An 18,573-nucleotide genomic window follows, 5' to 3' on the forward strand; every position below is an offset into this window, starting at 1 on the left:
GACTCCAAGAATGCCAACACCTTGATCTTGGACTTGCAGCGTCCAGAACTGGGAGAAAACAAATTGCTATTTTTAAGTCACCTAGTCTCTGGTATTTTGTTAACAGCAGCCCTAGCAAACTAATACACTGTCTTCTGAATAAGGCCCCTTCTTGCCATTCTACAAAATAGTGGCTTTGGCTAAAATTCTTATTTATCAGACATGTTAAATTAGCCTTTTAAGTGGCTTCTCAGGCTATAGTCATTTATTCGTTCGGGAAACATTTACTGAGCACTCACTCCAGGCCTGGAAAATCCCATGGACGGAGGAGCCTGGTAGGCTGCAGTCCATGGGGTCGTGAAGAGTCGGACATAACTGAGTGACGTCACTTTCACTTTTCACTTTTATGCACTGGAGAAGGAAATGGCAACCCACTCCAGTGTTCTTGCCTGGAGAATCCCAGGGACAGGGGAGCCTGGTGGGCTGCCGTCTATGGGGTCGCACAGAGTTGGACACGTCGCAGAGAGTCAGACATGACTGAAGCGACTTAGCGGCAGCAGCAGCAGCACTCCAGACCAGGCACAGTGAGGAGGAGAAATAGAGCCACTTTGCCCTGGGGCTGTTAATTTCCATGGGAAAGACAAAAGAACAAATACGTAAACAAGTTAGTCACAGACTTTAATAAGTGCAGGAAAGGAAACACAGAAAACTTAGAAAACAACCAGAGAGAGTACTTTAGATGGGAGGAGAGAGAAGAAAAGCCCTTGTGAGGAGCTGATATTGAGACTTGGTGGAGAACGAGGTGGCGTTACCAAATGATGCTGGGAAAGCATTTCTGGCAGAGCTGAGGGACAACAAAAGGCTGAGGCATCAGGCACAGGATGGAAGACAGTGTGGCTACGTGGTACCCAGATGGAGAGCACGGGCTCTCCCCTCTACCGTGCTTCGCTCCTCCAATAGAGCTTTCTCTGTAACACAAATCTAACAACAGCACGCTCCAAATGTAAAATCTTGGTATGTTCTACATTGCTTACTGATCTATGAGGCCTTTTTTAAAAGCTCACTCCACCTACCTTTCTAGCCTCAACTTTCTCCCCCCAGCTGTCTCAAATTACGTGTGGACAGACACCATACGCTTCTCTGTCGGTCCTGGCCTCAAGGGAGCATGATGTAGGAGAACATCACCTTGGGGGTGGACAAATCTGTGTTCATATTCTGGTGTCCATGTTTTTACTTGGAAGAGGCTGGGTAAGACCTACTCTTTCCTTATCCTCAGTTTCCAGGTATACAAGACAGGAACACAGACTCTTCAAGAGCTGCTGTCAGGACCAGTGACCATCTCTGTGGGAGGCCCGGCACTGCAGGCCATCAGTATTATTACTGGTACGCACGGTTTCCTCTGCTAGGAATGCCTGCCTTACTTCTTAACCTGGGAAACTTCCTCCATCATTCTGGACCTTGTTCAACAATACCTTCTCTTGAACTCTTCTCTAACTCCCACAGACAGGATATAACCACCTCCTCTATGTTCCCTTGGGACTTCACTGGTAGCTCGGCTGGTAAAGAATCGGCTTGCAATGCAGGAGACTCCCATTCGATTTCTGTGTTGGGAAGGTCCCCTGGAGAAGGGATAGGTTACCCACTTCCAGTATTCTTGGGCTTCCCGGTGGCTCAGGGGTAAAGAATCCACCTGCAATGCAGGAGACCTGGGTTCAATCCCCAGGTTGGGAAAAGCCCGTTGAGGAGGGCATGTCAACCCACTCCAATATTCTTGCCTGGAGAATCCCCATGGGCAGAAGAGCCTGGTGGGCTACAGTCCATGGGGCCTCAAAGAGTCGGACATGACCGAGTGACTAAGCACAGCACATGTCCCCTTAGCACAATGCATATGCTACCACCACAGCATTGTTCTCACCTACAGGCTTTTCTCTCTCTCTTCTCTAACCATTACTTCTCTCAGGATATGAACTGTAAGTATCAACATTTGTATCATCAATGCTTTCCCAGGCAGCACTAGTAGTAAAGAACTACCTGCCAATGCAGGAGACATAGAGATGCGGGTTTGATGCCTGGATCAGAACTGGAGGACAGCATGGCAACCCACTCCAGTATTCTTGCCAGGAGAATCCCAGGGACAGAGGAGCCTGGTGGGCTACAGTCCATAGGCTCACAAAGAGTTGGACACAACTGAAGCGACTTAGCATGCATGCACAGGTTACATAAACGTTGGTTGAATGAATGGACCATATATCCTTCCCCAAACCACTAGAATTGGCTTTCCATCCATATCATTCTACTTCCTCAAAGGGTCTGTCAGTCAGGAACCCAACAGGTACAGGTGACTCATTCAAGTTAGCATTCTTCAAAGAAAGTAGATTAAAGGGACTATTTATAAAGATGTGGGCAGGATGCAGCCAAACCACAGAGGACAGTGCAGTAAGCCAGAGCGAATGATGCGGGCAAGTATTTGACCTGAAGGGTGAGGGGAGAAGGGAGTGATTGGAACTTGGAGAGGGATGTGTGGCACGGACTTTCTGATAGAAGCTGGTCAATGGATGTGGCCTCTATTGTCCACGAAGGGCAGGTGAGGGGCTCAGTCTCACTCTGCTTCCTCCCCTGCTGGGGCATCCCAACAGCTGAAACCAATTAAGAGTCCAGGGGCCTTCTCATCCTCCTCCTGAGTGATTTAGGCCAGAAGCGTATATTAACACGGGCCTCTGAGGTAGAGAAGTTGTGGAGGGACTCATGAGGGTGCAGAGTGGGATCATGGAGCCCAGTGGGGTAAGGTGAGTGACTGTAGGGAAGGGAGACCTGGAGAGGGGAGACACAGCAGGTCGGGGGGCACCTTTACAGAAGGGGCCTGATGAGCAGTGTGAGGGAGGGGTCAAGCAGAAGGGAAAGGTGCAGGGGAGGTGGGCAGTTATGGAGAGTCAGAGCCTCAGGCTGCTAAGAAGACCATCCCCACAGGGAGGTAAGGTGGCCAAGATGGAAGACTGACTGACTCCCAGGGGGCTCATGGACTATTTAGATATATTAAGAGTAACAGAAAGTGATTTATCACTGTCAGTGTTGGACAGCTATAGAAAGGGACAAAGCTAGGATAAACCAGGAAGCATTAGGTTAGTTTTTAAGCGTTAGTGTGAATTCACAGTTTACAAGCTATAGAGGTGCATGTGGAAATAAATGTAAATGTTAACTGTTTTACAGTTATGGACTGTGAATAGGCTCATACTCTTTCTCCTGTAAGATGTGCCTTGTCACCAAGACACAGAAGGCGGTCACACATACAATCATGCACATACATGTATGGATACACGCATTCCTGCATATACAGACATGTATATATTTCATAAGTCTGTCCTAGATCTGGGAGCAGCCATACCCCAACAGCAAAGAACATATGTATAGTAAGATCTTGATTTCTAAATATTACCTTCCAGTAAAGGGAACTAAGATTCCTTGGAGAAGGGGTGCATTCCAGCACTGGGGCAGGGAAAGTATAAGATGAGATGGGAACAATTCCATGTGTTTCAAAGTAATGAGATACTCAGAGAGTGATGGAGACACTTCAGAAGACAGAGGAACCAGCTTGATCAGGCTCCTAGTGACCAAATGTGGACAACTGAGCATAATAACCTGCTAAAAAACCAGGGAACAATGAAGAAACCACAGAGATAGGAGTAAGTGGAAAAACTGACAGGCTGAAGAGGAATAGGATATCTGCACAGTTTAAAAGAAAGTCCTTACAAAATACTATTTAATTACAAAGAAAAAATAAGTAATGTTACCCTGGAGAAGCCTTGGGGGATACATTTTAATAGAATGTTCAAGTGATCAACATCAGTATCAGGAGAAATCAAATTTGTGCCAGCTCATAGGTGCAAGGAGAACACATCATCATTTGTCATATTCCTCCTCCTGGTAAAATCTGAATCTGATCACTAGGAAACATCACACAAACTAACATTGGCTTATAATCTTCAAAAGTGTCAAAATCACAAAGTCAAGGGAAGACTGAAGAACTATTCCAGAATGAAGGGGACTAAAAAGATACGACAACTAAATACAATGACAGATTTGATACTAAAAGGATCTTGTTACTAAAAGTGACATTACTGGGACAGGTGGCTAAACGTGAATAGAGTCTAAGAATTACACAGTAAGAATCATAAATGCCAGTTTTCTGATCTTGATTGGCTACACTGTGCTTATGTAAGAGGATGCCCTTGCTTGCAGGGGAAAAAAAAAAAAAAAAAAAACAGGCTTAAAGTCATAATATATTGGGGACAGGGGGTCTGATGGATAATGAGGCTTGAAACTTCTCTACTCTATTTTTAAGTCTTCTAATAGTTTGCTATTATTTCAAAGCCATGGTTTTTCCAGTAATCATGTATGGATGTGAGAGCTGAGAGGACCATAAAGAAGGCTGAGTACAAAATAATTGATGCTTTTGAATTGTGGTGCTGGATAAGATTCTTGAGAGCCTCTTGAACTGCAAGGAGATCAAATCAGTCAATCCTAAATGAAATCAATCCTGAATATTCATTGGAAGGATTGATGCTGAAGCTGAAGCTCCAATATCTGGCCAGCTGATACGAAGAACTCACTCATGGAAAAAGACCCTGATGCTGGGGAAGACTGAAAGCAGCACGAGAAGCGGGAGACAGAGGATGAGATGGTTGGATGGCATCACTCACTCAACGGACATGAGTTTGAGCAAACTCTTGGAGATGGTGAAGGACAGGGAAGCCTGGCATGCTGCAGCCCCAGGGTGACAGAGAATTGGACACGACTTAGCAACTGAATAACAACAGCAAAATTAAAAACAAAGGAAGACAGAGGCATTGTTCTTGCTGATGCAGTAGTCCATATATACATTAGTCTCTACAGACAGCCTCCTGGAGCAAAGCAGAGAAAAGGAGGCAGAGGGTGGATCTAAAGGAATGAGGGAAAGATGTCCCCCTTACTCCCTGTGACCTCCTAAAGTCCACTTGACACTACTGCCCGCACATAATCTCCTCACTGATGATCTCACAGATTTGCTATTTTCTATCTATTCCCTGGCTGCCTCCCATACCCTTCGTAATATGCACTTCCTCACAAATTTATGTCTTTTTCTGGAATGATTATATCTCACAGTATCATCAAATCCCATAGCTGACACTATAATCTATGTAGATTGTAATCATTAATTACATTTTCTCCAGTTACAAAACTTGATCACATAATCATTTCTGGACATTTCCTGTAATAGAAGCATCTCAACCCAACACGTTAGAAATAAAACTCCATACCTACCCCATTACAGTGAACGACGATAGTTGACGTTCCCACCAAACCCCAACTGCACAGCCTCTAACAGAACTTCCTAAAAACCGAATTTCTAAAGTAGTCCTGAATTCCTCACAGTGCACCATTTTACTTTTGGAGATGATGAGCATTCTAAAGTTCAAGAACAGGCCTGGCTGCTTTAAACCAATTTGAATATTCCATTTCCCCCCAGTTGGAGTCATTGTTTAAGTGGACAGGTGATCCATATAGTACCATTCATGTGACTCTTAGGTCTTGATTTTGAAATACTAGGACAGAAGTATCAATATGTAATAGGAAGGAAAGGGGCAGGGCACAACTTATGAAGGAATGACACAGTCCAAGGACACAACATAAACTAATTAAAATCAAATGGGTCCAAGATGGCAGACAAGCAGACTTTGACTAGACTTTGATCCTCAATCAGCAAGCTAAATGACACACCCAGAGGCTTCAGGACAGTTCCAAAACACTATCAAAAGACCAAGGAGTGGGCCCAATTCCTGGAAATCTCCATCCCTTCCCCAAAATAGCTGGAATAACCCTCCCACTCATTAGCATATGAAATTACCCAGCCCATAAAAACCAACCACAGCACACTTCAAGGCCGCCAGATTCTGCCCTCTGCAATGGCTCATACTCTCTCCAGACTCACCCTCTGCAGTGGCCCTTACTCTCTCTGTGGAGTGTGCTTCTCCCTGAATCTGAAAAAATCCACATATTACCTATCCCTTTGTCTATCACTAAATTCTTTCTGTGATGAGGCATCAAGAACCTGAGCTCCATTATGTCCTGAAACCAGTACCGTGGGTTTGGGCTGGAAGGCAACGGACACGACTTCACTTTCACTTTTCACTTTCATACACTGGAGAAGGAAATGGCAACCCACTCCAGCACTCTTGCCTGGAGAATCCCAGGGACGAGGGAGCCTGGTGGGCTGCCGTCTATGGGGTCGCACAGAGTTGGACACGACTGAAGCGACTTAGCAGCAGCAGCAGCAAGTCCTGACCACGTGGGTTTGTGTCTCACCCTGGATTTTGGCTGGGTTGGAGTTCCAGCATGTGGGTTCAAGTCCCAATCTGAGGTAAACACAAACAGCTTCAAATATGTTCCCTAAGAATGTGAACTAACAGAAAAACACCCAGTTTTTAAAATTTAGGTAGCCATCTTACCACATAGGGATTCAGGTTTAGAATAGTGCCAACTACAAGGGAAAAGATTTTTTAAATGAATTCTTTAAACACAGTTAAACTGGTCGGTGAAAACTGAATCCTTGGACTAACAACTAGAAGCCTACTCCAACCTCCATCTTACAATTACCTGAGCCAATAAATCCCCTTTATATTTAAGTAAGTTTGAGTTCAGTTTTCTGTTAATTGCAGCATAATGTGTGTGAGGTAAAATTAAAATAAACTAGATGTGACAAGGTTATAAAACAACTAGGAATATGTAAAATACGTAATCTAAGATAAACAGCCCTCTAGAAAAAGAAAGGAAAAGTACAAACATGGAAAAAAAAAAAAATACCAGAAAGGCTGGCTTAATGATAAATGGGGAACCCAGCCTCCCTTATTTTAAAGGTGTCATAATGAATTACACTTTGGCTTCACATGGCCCAGAATAGGACAGCCTGTAGGACTGCTTCAGGGGAGAACTCGGGCAGTAACCTGGGCAGTCAATGGAAGAAGACAAGAAAGCTGAGAATTTCAAATTTTGTAAAAATATGTGAAATCAGGCTTTCATACAAGTGAAATTTCACATAATTGCACTACCTTCCACTGACTCAAGTAAAACTGTGTAATCAGATTCACATCTCCATGCCTTTCCTACTCCTTCTGGCCCAGAAAATGGTGATGTTCACCTCCTTTTGGATTTTTATAAACTGAACAGAAATAGAGCAGTTTTGGAAGCTTGTTGCATTCAGTTGCCTGTTCCTTGCTGCTGGGAGAGAGGGCTGAGCTCAGCTCCAGCAGAGCAGAGACACCGTTCTCAATTTCTCAATGTCGAATGTGGATGGGGCCACAGAGTCTTCCTGTCCTCCCAAATAACCCTAGATAGTATCTCCAGTTGCCTCCAGACCTTCTACAAACCCACCCCACAGGCAGTGTCATTTACTCCCACTCTTCAGGGTTGAAAATATGCAGGGAATTCAGTCCTTTCATTTCTTCTCCAAGGCCTGATGTCTTAGGTCAGACTCTTAAACTCTCTGTTTTTAAATTAATTTATTTTTTATTGAAGGATAATTGCTTATAGAATTTTGTTTTTTTGTAAAACCTCAACATCAATCAGCCATAGATATACATATATCCCCTCCCTTCCGAACCTCTCTCCAATTTCCCTCCCAACCCCACCCCTCTAGGTTGATACAGAGCCCCTGTTTGAGTTTCCTGAGCCACACTGCAAATTCCCATTGGCTATCTGTTTTACGTATGGCAATGTAAGTTTCCATGTTACTCTTTCCATACATCTCACCCTCTCCTCCCCTCTCCCCATGTCTGTAAGTCTATTCTCTATGTCTGTTTCTCCACTGCTGCCCTGTAAGTAAATTCTTCAGTACTATTTTTCCAGATTCTATATATGCATTAGAATACAATATCTAACCTTTTTCTTTCTGACTTACTTCACTCTATATAAAAGGTTTCAGGTGCATCCACCTCATTAGAACTGACTCAAATGTGTTCCTTTTTATGGCTGAGTAATATTCCCTTGTGTATATGTACCACAACTTCTTTATCCATTGATCTGTCAATGGACATCTAGGTTGCTTCCATGTGCTAGATGTTGTAAATAGTGCTGCAATGAACAATGGGATACATGTGTCTTTTTCAATTTTGGTTTCCTCAGGGTATATGCCTAGGAGTGGGATTGTTGGATCCTATGGTGGTTTTATTCCTCGTTTTTTAAGGAATCTCCATACTGTCTTCTACAGTGGCTGTATCAATGCACATTTCCACCAACAGTGCAAGAGCGTTCCCTTTTCTTCACACTCTCTCCAGCATTTAATGTTTGTAGACTTTTTGATGATGGCCATTCTGACCCATGTGAGGTGATATCTCATTGTAGTTTTGATTTGAATTTCTCTAATAAGGAGCGATGTTGAGCATCTTTTCATGTGTTTCCTAGCCATGTGTATGTCTTCTTTAGAGAAATGTTTGTTTAGGTCTTTTTCCCATTTTTTTATCGGGTTGTTTGTTTTTCTGATATTGAGTTGTACGAGCTGCTTGTATATTTTGGAAATTAATCCTTTGTCAGTTGTTTCATTTGTTATTATTTTCTCCCATTCTGAGGGCTGTCTTTTCACTGTGTTTATAGTTTCCTTTGCTGTGCAAAAGTTTTTAAGTTTAATCAGGTCCCATGTGTTTACTTTTGTTTTTATTTCTGTTACTCTAGGAGGTGGGTCATAGAGGATCTTGCTTTGATTTATGTCATCCCTAAGGAGACAAAAGAACTGTACACAGAAAATTACAAGACACTAATGAAAGAAATCGGGGGCTTCCCTGGTGGCTCAGAGGTTAAAGCGTCCACCTGGAATGCAGGAGACCCGGGTTCGATCCCTGGGTCGGGAAGATCCCCTGGAGAAGGAAATGGCAACCCACTCCAGTACTCTTGCCTGGAGAATCCCATGGAGGGAGGAGCCTGGTTGGCTACAGTCCATGGGGTCGAAAAGAGTCGGACACGACTGAGTGACTTCACTTTCACTTTCACTTCAATGAAAGAAATCAAGGACAACATATAGAGAAATATTCCGTGTTCCTGGATGGGAAGAATCAATATTGTGAAAATGAATATACTACCAAATGCAATCTACAGATTCAATGCGATCCCTATCAAATTACCAATGGTATTTTTCACAGAAGTAGAACAAAAAAACTTCACAATTCATATGGAAACACAAAAGACCCCGAACAACCAAACCAGTCTTGAAAAAGAAGAATGGAGCTGGAGGAATCAACCTTCCTGACTTCAGGTTATACTACAAAGCTACAGTCATTAAGCCAGTATGGTACTTGCACAAAAACATAAATATAGACCAGTGGAACAAGGTAGAAGCCCAGAAATAAACCCCTGCACCTATGATTACCTTATTTTTGACAAAGGAGGCAAGAATATACAATGGGGCAAAGACAGCCTCTTCAAAAAATGGTGCTCGGAAAACTGGACAGCTACATGTAAAAGAATGAAATTAGAACACTGCCTAACACCATACACAAAGATAAACTCATAATGGATTAAAGACCTAAATGTAAGAAACTATAAAACTCTTAGAGGAAAACATAGGCAGAACACTAGATGACATAAATCAAAGCAGACTCTTAATCTCTTATCTCAACTACTGTCTTTATCTCTTATCCAGTCTCCCTGGGTCTTATCTTTCTGCCTGTCCAATACATTATTTACAGGGCTACTGGCTTCTAAGAGAAAATAAGGACTGACTTTATTTATTCTTTGGATCTTCTTCTCCTGCCCTAGGTCCAGGCACTAAAATATTTATCTGAATTATTTTATGTATGCTGCTTCTCATTTGAGAAATCTCTTGAGTACCCCCTGGTTTCAGAAAAAGCTAAAGAGTTGATTCTGCAACCAGGTCTTCCAGGTTGTAGACCACACTGCCCTTTAGCACAGTATCCTACCATACACACAGCAGTTCTTTGTAAATGACAAGCTCTCCCTCTGTAAAATGCACTTTCTCTTGATGCTACTTCCAAAACACCTTCAAGGTGCAAGTTAAGCATCTGTTTCATCATAAAATTTTCTTCAGTACTACTTTCAAATTAAAGTTCTTCACCCTCTCTGCGTTCTGAGGACTTTCTTTATACTTCTATTTATGTGACTCTCCCTGGTCTTATACTAAATTTCCCATAGATCTAACCAGTTATCAGACTTCTTTCCTAGTAAACAGGAAGCTATATTTCAGGATAAGCTTGTCTTTCTCCTCCACCTGCTATTCCTCTGCAAGATTCATTCTTGAAGCCTCTGTATTTAGCAAAGTAATAATACATGCTCTGTAAATATTTCTTGAATACATAATTTCCCACCGAACTACCTGTTCTTTGAGGACAGATATCATGCCTTATTCATTTATATGCCTCACAGTGACTGGAAAACACTGAGTAACAGAAACTGCTACAGGTTGGTTTAAATATTAGACTTATTCAGAGTGGCCTTCTGGGTTACTGAAATACTTGGCTAATCCTAAGACAATCTGTCATTTCTTCATTGCAAAAAGATGTGAGTATTTTATATATGCTGAATCTCATTCCAGCAACAGGAGGTAGAACTGTAAACAAGATAAACCACACATACCTTGAAGTGGAGGGAATAGCTGTATAGCTAATAAGTTCACTGTCCCCCAAATAAATAAAGTTTTTCTAAATACCTGAACACAATGTTCAGTCATACCAACTTGAAACCCAGGAATTATCAGCGACTTCTCCCGAAATCCTGCTTCAAGTGTTATTTGGCAAAATGTAAACTTGCTGCCCCCGGATGACAGTGATGATGGCAGCAGTGGGGACTGGTGACGGTGAGCGCATCATCCTATTCCTTTCCCTTGTAGCTCAGCTGGTAAAGATCTGCCTGCAATGCAGCAGACCTGGGTTTGATCCCTGGGTCTGGAAGATCCCCTGGAGAAGGAAATGGCAACCCACTCTAGTACTCTTGCCTGGAGAATCCCAAGGACAGAGAAGCCAGGCAGGCTACAGTCCATGGGGTCGCAAGAGTTGGACACAACTTAGCAGCTAAACCACATTCCTTTTCAAGTTCAATGCTATTCCTCAAATTCAAGCCCTCACTTTGCCTTCTGGAACAACTAAAACAACTTTCTAACAACCCTTTCCACTTTCATGCTTCCCATCTCTAACATTCCCTTTTCAGTATTGCCAGAATAATTTTCTTAAGAAGTAGTGATCTTATTACACAGCTCTGCTCAAAAGCCCTCAATGGCTTTGCATTGCAAACACAGCAAGAACACCGTTCAGACTTCTTAGCCTTATACTCAAAGCATCTTCTAAAATCGACTTCTAATTTGTCATTCAAGACCCACTGGTATTGCTTCTCCTATAATCCAGACTCCGCTCACAATTCACTTTTGATTTTGTATATTTGAATCTTTCACATAAAACACATCTCCACCTATTTCATTCAAATTCTGCCTATACTTCTAGGCCCAATTCAAGGATCTTGAATTTGTCTGTAATTTTTTTTCCCTTCTACATATAAAAGTTCAATTTACTTTGTGCTTTTCTCTCTATGTTCACCTGTTTCTAACTCATATTTTCATTATTTAGGAATATAGCTTCTGTATCCAACTAGAGTGTATTTAATCACTGATTCAATAAATATGTAATAGGCACTTACTGTATTTCTGTTATTCCAAAGCACCAAATATTTATTATATTCAGAATATTGAATAAATTTCAAACAAAAATGCACAAAAATCAAAATAGTATTTTTCTAAAATGAACAATAATATCCACCAAAGAGATACAAAAGAATGGTAGAAAACAGCAGCTCATCAAATTTTAAGTATGCATGAAAGAGTTGGTAAGTTAGAAGAAAAGAGAATCAAATAAAAAGCTAAGAATATTTGTTCAAAATAATATGGAAATATTGCATCAACCTTGCCCATATCAATTTATGGATGTGTCTCTAGTTTTGAGATGCAAATTTATAAACACATGCATAATATGTCCATCAACTGGGAACTACATACAGTGTCAACTCTTATTGAAATGAGAATTGCAAGGAAATGTTTCCTTAGTTACCATTTAATAATTTTTGTGAAATTTAATAAAAGTTTATGTGATGAAATATTTTTTTTCTTTTCAACGCAAACAGCTTTAGAAGATGATTGATGCCTGCTATTATGAGTCTATATTTGTACTTCCTTATTTTAGAAGCTTTTCAAAAATACAAAAATACACTGAAAGCATTTCCAGTTCAACTAAATATAAAGATAAAAAGGTGATTATTTATAGGCAATCATATTCATGATGATAGACTCTCAGAAGCCAACTCCAAACATAAATTTTAAATGCTTTTTGGAAAGAGTTGAGAATGAAAACATTTACATAATTTCTTAGAAACCCTGGCTTTTTATTGCTGCACTTCAATATTCCCTCAGGGCAAAGGAGCAGCTACTTCAAAGATTTATTTGATAATGGAACCTTTGATTTCTTTGTTTTTCCTTCCCAATGTGGGTAGGTCTGTTGTTTCCACTCTATGGCAATGTGCTATATTTTAAAATTGGAATTGGCTCACTAGTGATAATAAAAAATGAGTCTGTTTTGGCAGATTAAGCAAACACACCAATGCCAGCAATAAGTATATAAGTTACATAAATATACTAGATTATTACAAAACCATCCACTCAGGTATCAGTCATCTTCGATAACAGACCTGCCACTTCATAATGATATAACTGGTAACTGATATCAAATGTCTGAAACTTCTACTTACCTGCCTATCCACTTCTGGGAGCAAAAGCAGGAGGTACTGTTGAAAATGCTGAGGTAAGGAAGCAAATGTATGTTTATTTATTAATGCCCTCAAGTTAGTGTTGACAAGAATAGATCCCGGGGTTTCTATGTCAATGTCCTCAGCTTTGGTCCATTTCAAGTGTCCTGTGATAAATAAGCAAGAGGTATGAATTCACTATAGATTGGGAAAACATACACCTGTACACACACATAAAATGTATACTGAAGGTATATATATATTCGATAATGTACTTAATTGTGTCTCTTTTCAGAGTGACATTTCAGAAGAAAATCTCCAAAGCTTCTTTGCGTTTCTATCTTGCCTTAGTTGCCTTTAATTTTCATGTCTACTTCACTCAATACCATCTGTTTATTTAACCCAACATAGCACCAGGTCTAGATAAAGTTGATAAAAATATCTGGAATGCAGCATTAAAAATGAGTCAAAAATGCAGGATAGAGTAAAAATACAGGGACTAGATTAAGTAGTCAGGATGCACATTTATAGGAGTTTGAGAACGAAAAAACACAGCAGATCACAGAGGGGCAATATTTGAAGAGCAAATGTCTCTCCAAGTTTTAGAACTAAAAAATGACAAGAGTCCTCAGAAAAAGCAACACACCAAATCACAAAAAGGATAAATACTCATTCCTCCATCTGATGTGTTGAAACAGCAAAATATCAAAAATAAAAAGAATATCTTAAAATTATTTTGAGCAAAAACAGATTACCCGCAAAGAGATCAATATAAGACCCAGGAATCACATTACCAATAAATAACAGATGACAATGAAATATCTTCAAAGGGACAAAAGAAAATAAGTTTTGATCTAGAATTTAATTAATAAAAATGTCCCTCTAAATGGCAATGATAGCAATGATATAAGAATATTTTCAGTACTATCCAAAATGGAAATTCTCTCAGATATGCAGATGAGACCACACTAATGACAGAAACAGAAAAGGAGCTAAAGAGCCTCTTGATGAAGGTGAAAGAATAGAGTAAAAAGCTGGCTTAAAACTCAGCATTCAAAAAAAACCTAAAATGGTGACATCTGGTCCCATCACTTCACGAAAATAGATGAAGAAAAAGTGGAAACAGTAACAGATTTTATTTTCTTGGGCTCCAAAATCACTGCCAATGGTGACTGCAGCCACAAAATTAAAAGAGTTTTTCTTCTTGGAAGAAAAGCTATGACAGACCTAGGCAGTGTATTAAAAAGCAGAGACATCACTTTGCTGACAAAGGTCCATATAGTCAAAGTTATGGCTTTTCTGTAGTCATGTACAGATGTGAGAGCTGGACCATAAAGAAGGCTGAGGGCTGAAGAATTGACGCTTTCAAATTGTGGTGCTGGAGAAGATTCCTGAGAGTCCTTTAGACTGCAAGGAGATTAAACCAGTCAATCCTAAAGGAAATCAACCCTGAATATTCATTGGAAGGACTGATGCTGAAGCTGAAGCTCCAATACTTTGGCCACCTGATGCAAAGAGCCAATTCATGGGGAAAAGACCGTGATGCTGGGAAAGACTGAGCACAAGAGTAGAAAGGGGCAACAGAGGATGAGAAGGCTGGATGGCATCACTCTCTCAATGGACATGAGTTTGAGCAAACTTGGGAGATAGTGAAGGATAGGGAAGCCTAGAGTACTGCAATTCATGCGGTTACAAAGAGACAGACACAACTTAGCAACTGAACAATAGTCCCTTAGAGAATCATGCTGAAAAATCACTAGTGCATGCTTTTAACAAACCAAGAAATTAACTCAAAGAAAGAATGGGTGGGTTGCAGAAGTAATAAAAAACCAGAAGATGAATAGACATGAGTAACTCCAAATAAAAACTAACAGAGGAAAATAAAACTAACACGAATTAAAATGGAAAAAAGAAAAAGAAAACAGTACACAATTGCACGAGAGATGATACAGTGTGACTGAAATGAGAATGCCATATAACTCTGGCACTGTTTGGGAACAAAAGAGATACCATCTAGTTTTTAACTTTGTTAAAACTCTATAGGTAGAGTCTACAGGTGTCACTGGGAAAAATGAAAGACTCAGAACTTCCAAATAAATTCCTGGAAAGAAAACTCAATCACATGAAGTCATTAAAAAAAAATTTAATTAAGTCCAACACAATGAAAAAATATACAAGTGGATTTTCATATTAGTTTTTAAAAGTAACACAATCCAATTATACGCTGCCTTACAAGAGATACACTTAAAATAACGATCACATGAACAGCAGAAAACGAGGAGAAAAACTCAAAACAGCAGGGAGACATTGAACACAACAAGACAAGCAAAACTATAATATTAACATCAGATAAAGATAAAGCTTTAAAAAGAAAAAAAAAAAAAAACACCTTTTTTGGGGTAAGAAAGTAATTCCTTAGGTATAAAATGAATTCACTGGGAAAATACAATGACCTTAAGCCTGGATCCATTTAAACTGCATAACATTCAAAATTTAAAATTGAGATAATTAAAAATAGAAATTGGTACTCCATAATGCTAGTGGGATATCTGGACATATTTTATCAGACAGCAGACGGTGAAGAAGCTGCCTGCAATACAGGAAACTTGGGTTCAATCCCTGGGTCAGGAAAATCTCCTGGAGAAGGGAATGGCTACCTACTCCAGGATTCTTTCCTGGGAAATCTCATGGACAGAGGAGCCTGCTAGGCTACAGTCCATGGGGTCACAAAGAGCTGGACATGACTGAGTGACTAATATTGAGGTAACAGGCAAAAAACTTGTCTTAGGAATGAAGAGGACTTTAAAAACTCTATAATCAATCTTAAACCAATGAATTTAAGCACTGAACTAAAGCATTTTCTTTTAGTCAGCATTCAAGAAACAGTTTAAAAAAAATACCCAAAACAGACCTGTGAGTCTCAACAAATACTGAAAAATAATACAAAATCTCATCTCTCTATCCACAAAGAAGTAAACTTAGATATCAATAACAGAAATGTAGCAACTCTTTGGTCTTCCCACACCCATTATATGTTTGGAAACTTGGAAGCAAACTTACAAGTAACTCATAAGTTAAAAAATTTTGTAATGGAAATTACAAAATATTTAGATTCTAAGTGACATGCCAAAATTTGTAAAAAGCAGCTCAATTGGTCATAAAGATAAATTGTGCATATTTAAGAGTAGAAAAAATACTGAAAATTCAAGAGTTGAGTGTGCAGATCAAGAAGTTAATGAATGAACTATAGAATAAAAATTGAAAAAGAAAGATTGTAAAGAAGCAGAATGGATATTCATAAATAGAAAAGAACAATTATGACCATCAAGAACAGAAAAAGGATTTTTTCATTAACATTAATAAAACAGGTATACCTCTAATGAGAGATGGCTTAAATAAACATTAATAGGAATAAAAGATAGGCACATAATTTGAGGTATAGTATAGATTCAAAGGCAAATATAATGAAAATTAGATTTAAAAAAGTATGTGTGTGTGGATGCTCAGTCGTGTTAGACTGATGCCAGGCTCCTCTGTCCATGGACTTTTCCAGGCAAGAATGTTGGAATGGGTTGCCATTTCCTTCTCAAGGGAATCATCCTGACCCAGGGATTGAACCTGCATCTCTTACATCTCCTGCCCTGGCTGAGATAGATGTAAAAAGCATACTACTATGATTTTAGCCAATATCTTTGAACACATCCCCGGTGGCTAAGATGGTAAAGAGTCTGCCTACAATGCAGGAGACCTGGGTTCGATCCCTGGGTTGGGAAGATCCTCCGGAGAAGGATGGCAACTCACCCCAGTACTTCTCCCTGGAAAATCCCAGGGACGGAGGAGCCTGGTAGGCTACAGTCCATGGGGTCACAAAGAGGCAGACAGGACTGAGTGACTTCGCTTTCACCACAGACTCTTCAGTTAAAACTTTATGTTTCCCTGGTGGCTCAGATGCTAAAGCATCTGTCTACAATGTGGGAGACCTGGGTTCAATCCCTGGGTCGGGAAGATCTCCTGGAGAAGGAAATGGCAACCCACTCCAGTATTCTTGCCTGGAAAATCCCATGGACGGAGGAGCCTGGTAGGGTACAGTCCATGGGGTCGCAAAGAGTCGGACATGACTTCACTTTCACTTTTGAACAGATAAACTAAAATATTTCAAGTTCAAAAATTTTCAAATTATATTAAAAATAGCAAGCCTCAATAAATTTGTGTAAATTCTTATAAAATAAATAGAAAACCCTCCTACTCAAAGTGTACACACATCACATATTACAAACAGCTCTGAAGACTAATTTTACCAATACATCAAGCAACTCTTCCACCACTTATATAGATATATATTCTAGAGAATAGGTAAAGAAAGAAAGCTCTTAAATTTACTTTATGAAGTTAATATAACTTATTTCAAAATAAGGACATACAAGGATAATACAAGAGAGAATTTGTGGCCAATCTCACTTATAAACACAAAAATGTACAACAATTTTATCAATTAAAAAAAAATCTAAAGGATTCCCAAAAAACTCCTGACATTTGTTAGGAGTGAAATCAAATGTATGTTTGATTGCAGATGTATGTTTGATACAGATGTATGTTTGATTAGCATCTTTATTTTTCTACATATTTAAAGTGTTTCACAGGAAAATAAAATAGACTACAAGGAGAAAGGAATTAGGAAGAAGTTATTTTTTCTCAGCAGGGGAGGCAAAGGCAAAACTTAGAGACAGAAATGTTGAAAATATAGAAAACGAACCTGCTTAATTCTAATCCATGAGAAGAAGTTGGGGTCATTTACCAAGGGTGACTTTGGGAGGGAGTATTGGGGAAATGGGAAAATTGTAAAACCTTAGAAACATGTTATGGACAATGTGAGAAGTCAAACTTATGCTGTTGGTTACTATCTGGCATGGTTCAAAATATTTAAGAGTATCATAGGGAAAAAAAGAAAGATTCAGAGACGTACATAGACTTTCATGACAAAATCAAAAAACAAGATCTATTTCAAAGATGTCCATTGAAGCAAAACTATGCTTTATAATTTCAGAACAAAGAGCAGATGAACTTACTGCTAAATTTGTCACCACACAGGATGTTTAATCCCATTTTAATTATCCTAACATACTTATTCTTAATTGGCTTAAGAACAAGCTCATTATATCTGATCTTATCTTATAGCTGACTTATCTTATCAAAGCTGGTACCTCACCTCCCTAATCAGAGGAAGAAAAGATGCAGTTATCTTAGTGTCTAATTCCTGGACACAGGCAAATTTGGCCTTGGAATACAGAATGAAGCACTGTAAAGGCTAACAGAGTTTTGCCAAGAGAAGGCACTGATCATAGCAAACACCCTCTTCCAACAACACAAGAGAAGACTCGACACATGGACATCGGCAGATGGTCAACACCGAAATCAGATTGATTATATTCTTTGCAGCCAAAGATGGAGAAGCTCTACACAGTCAGTAAAAACAAGACCAGGAGCTGACTGTGGCTCAGACCATGAAGTCCTTATTGCCAAATTCAGACTTAAATTGAAGAAAGTAGGGAAAACCACTAGACCATTCAGGTATGACCTGAATCAAATCCCTTATGATTATACAGTGGAAGTGAGAAATAGATTTAAGGGACTAGATCTGATAGATAAAGTGCCTGATGAACTATGGACAAGGTTCGTGACATTGTACACGAGACAGGGATCAAGACCATCCCCATGGAAAAGAAATGCAAAAAAGCAAAATGGCTGTCTGGGGAGGCCTTACAAATAGCTGTGAAAAGAAGAGAAGCGAAAAGCAAAGGAGAAAAGGACAGATAGAAGCATCTGAATGCA

At 39.8% G+C, this 18,573-nt stretch overlaps 1 protein-coding gene across 1 annotated transcript in view; it reads right to left on the reverse strand.

Moving 5' to 3' along the window:
- The window catches only part of ASXL3 (ASXL transcriptional regulator 3), a 196,102-nt gene that overhangs the window by 63,775 nt on the left and 113,754 nt on the right, over positions 1 to 18,573 (reverse strand). The window contains exon 8 of the mRNA XM_055559041.1: positions 12,748 to 12,911. Coding sequence (XP_055415016.1) covers positions 12,748 to 12,911 — 164 coding nt within the window. The remainder of the gene's footprint in view (positions 1 to 12,747; positions 12,912 to 18,573) is intronic.

The sequence above is a fragment of the Bubalus kerabau genome, chromosome 21, assembly GCF_029407905.1.
Source record: "Bubalus kerabau isolate K-KA32 ecotype Philippines breed swamp buffalo chromosome 21, PCC_UOA_SB_1v2, whole genome shotgun sequence".
Classification (NCBI taxonomy): Eukaryota; Metazoa; Chordata; class Mammalia; order Artiodactyla; family Bovidae; genus Bubalus; species Bubalus kerabau.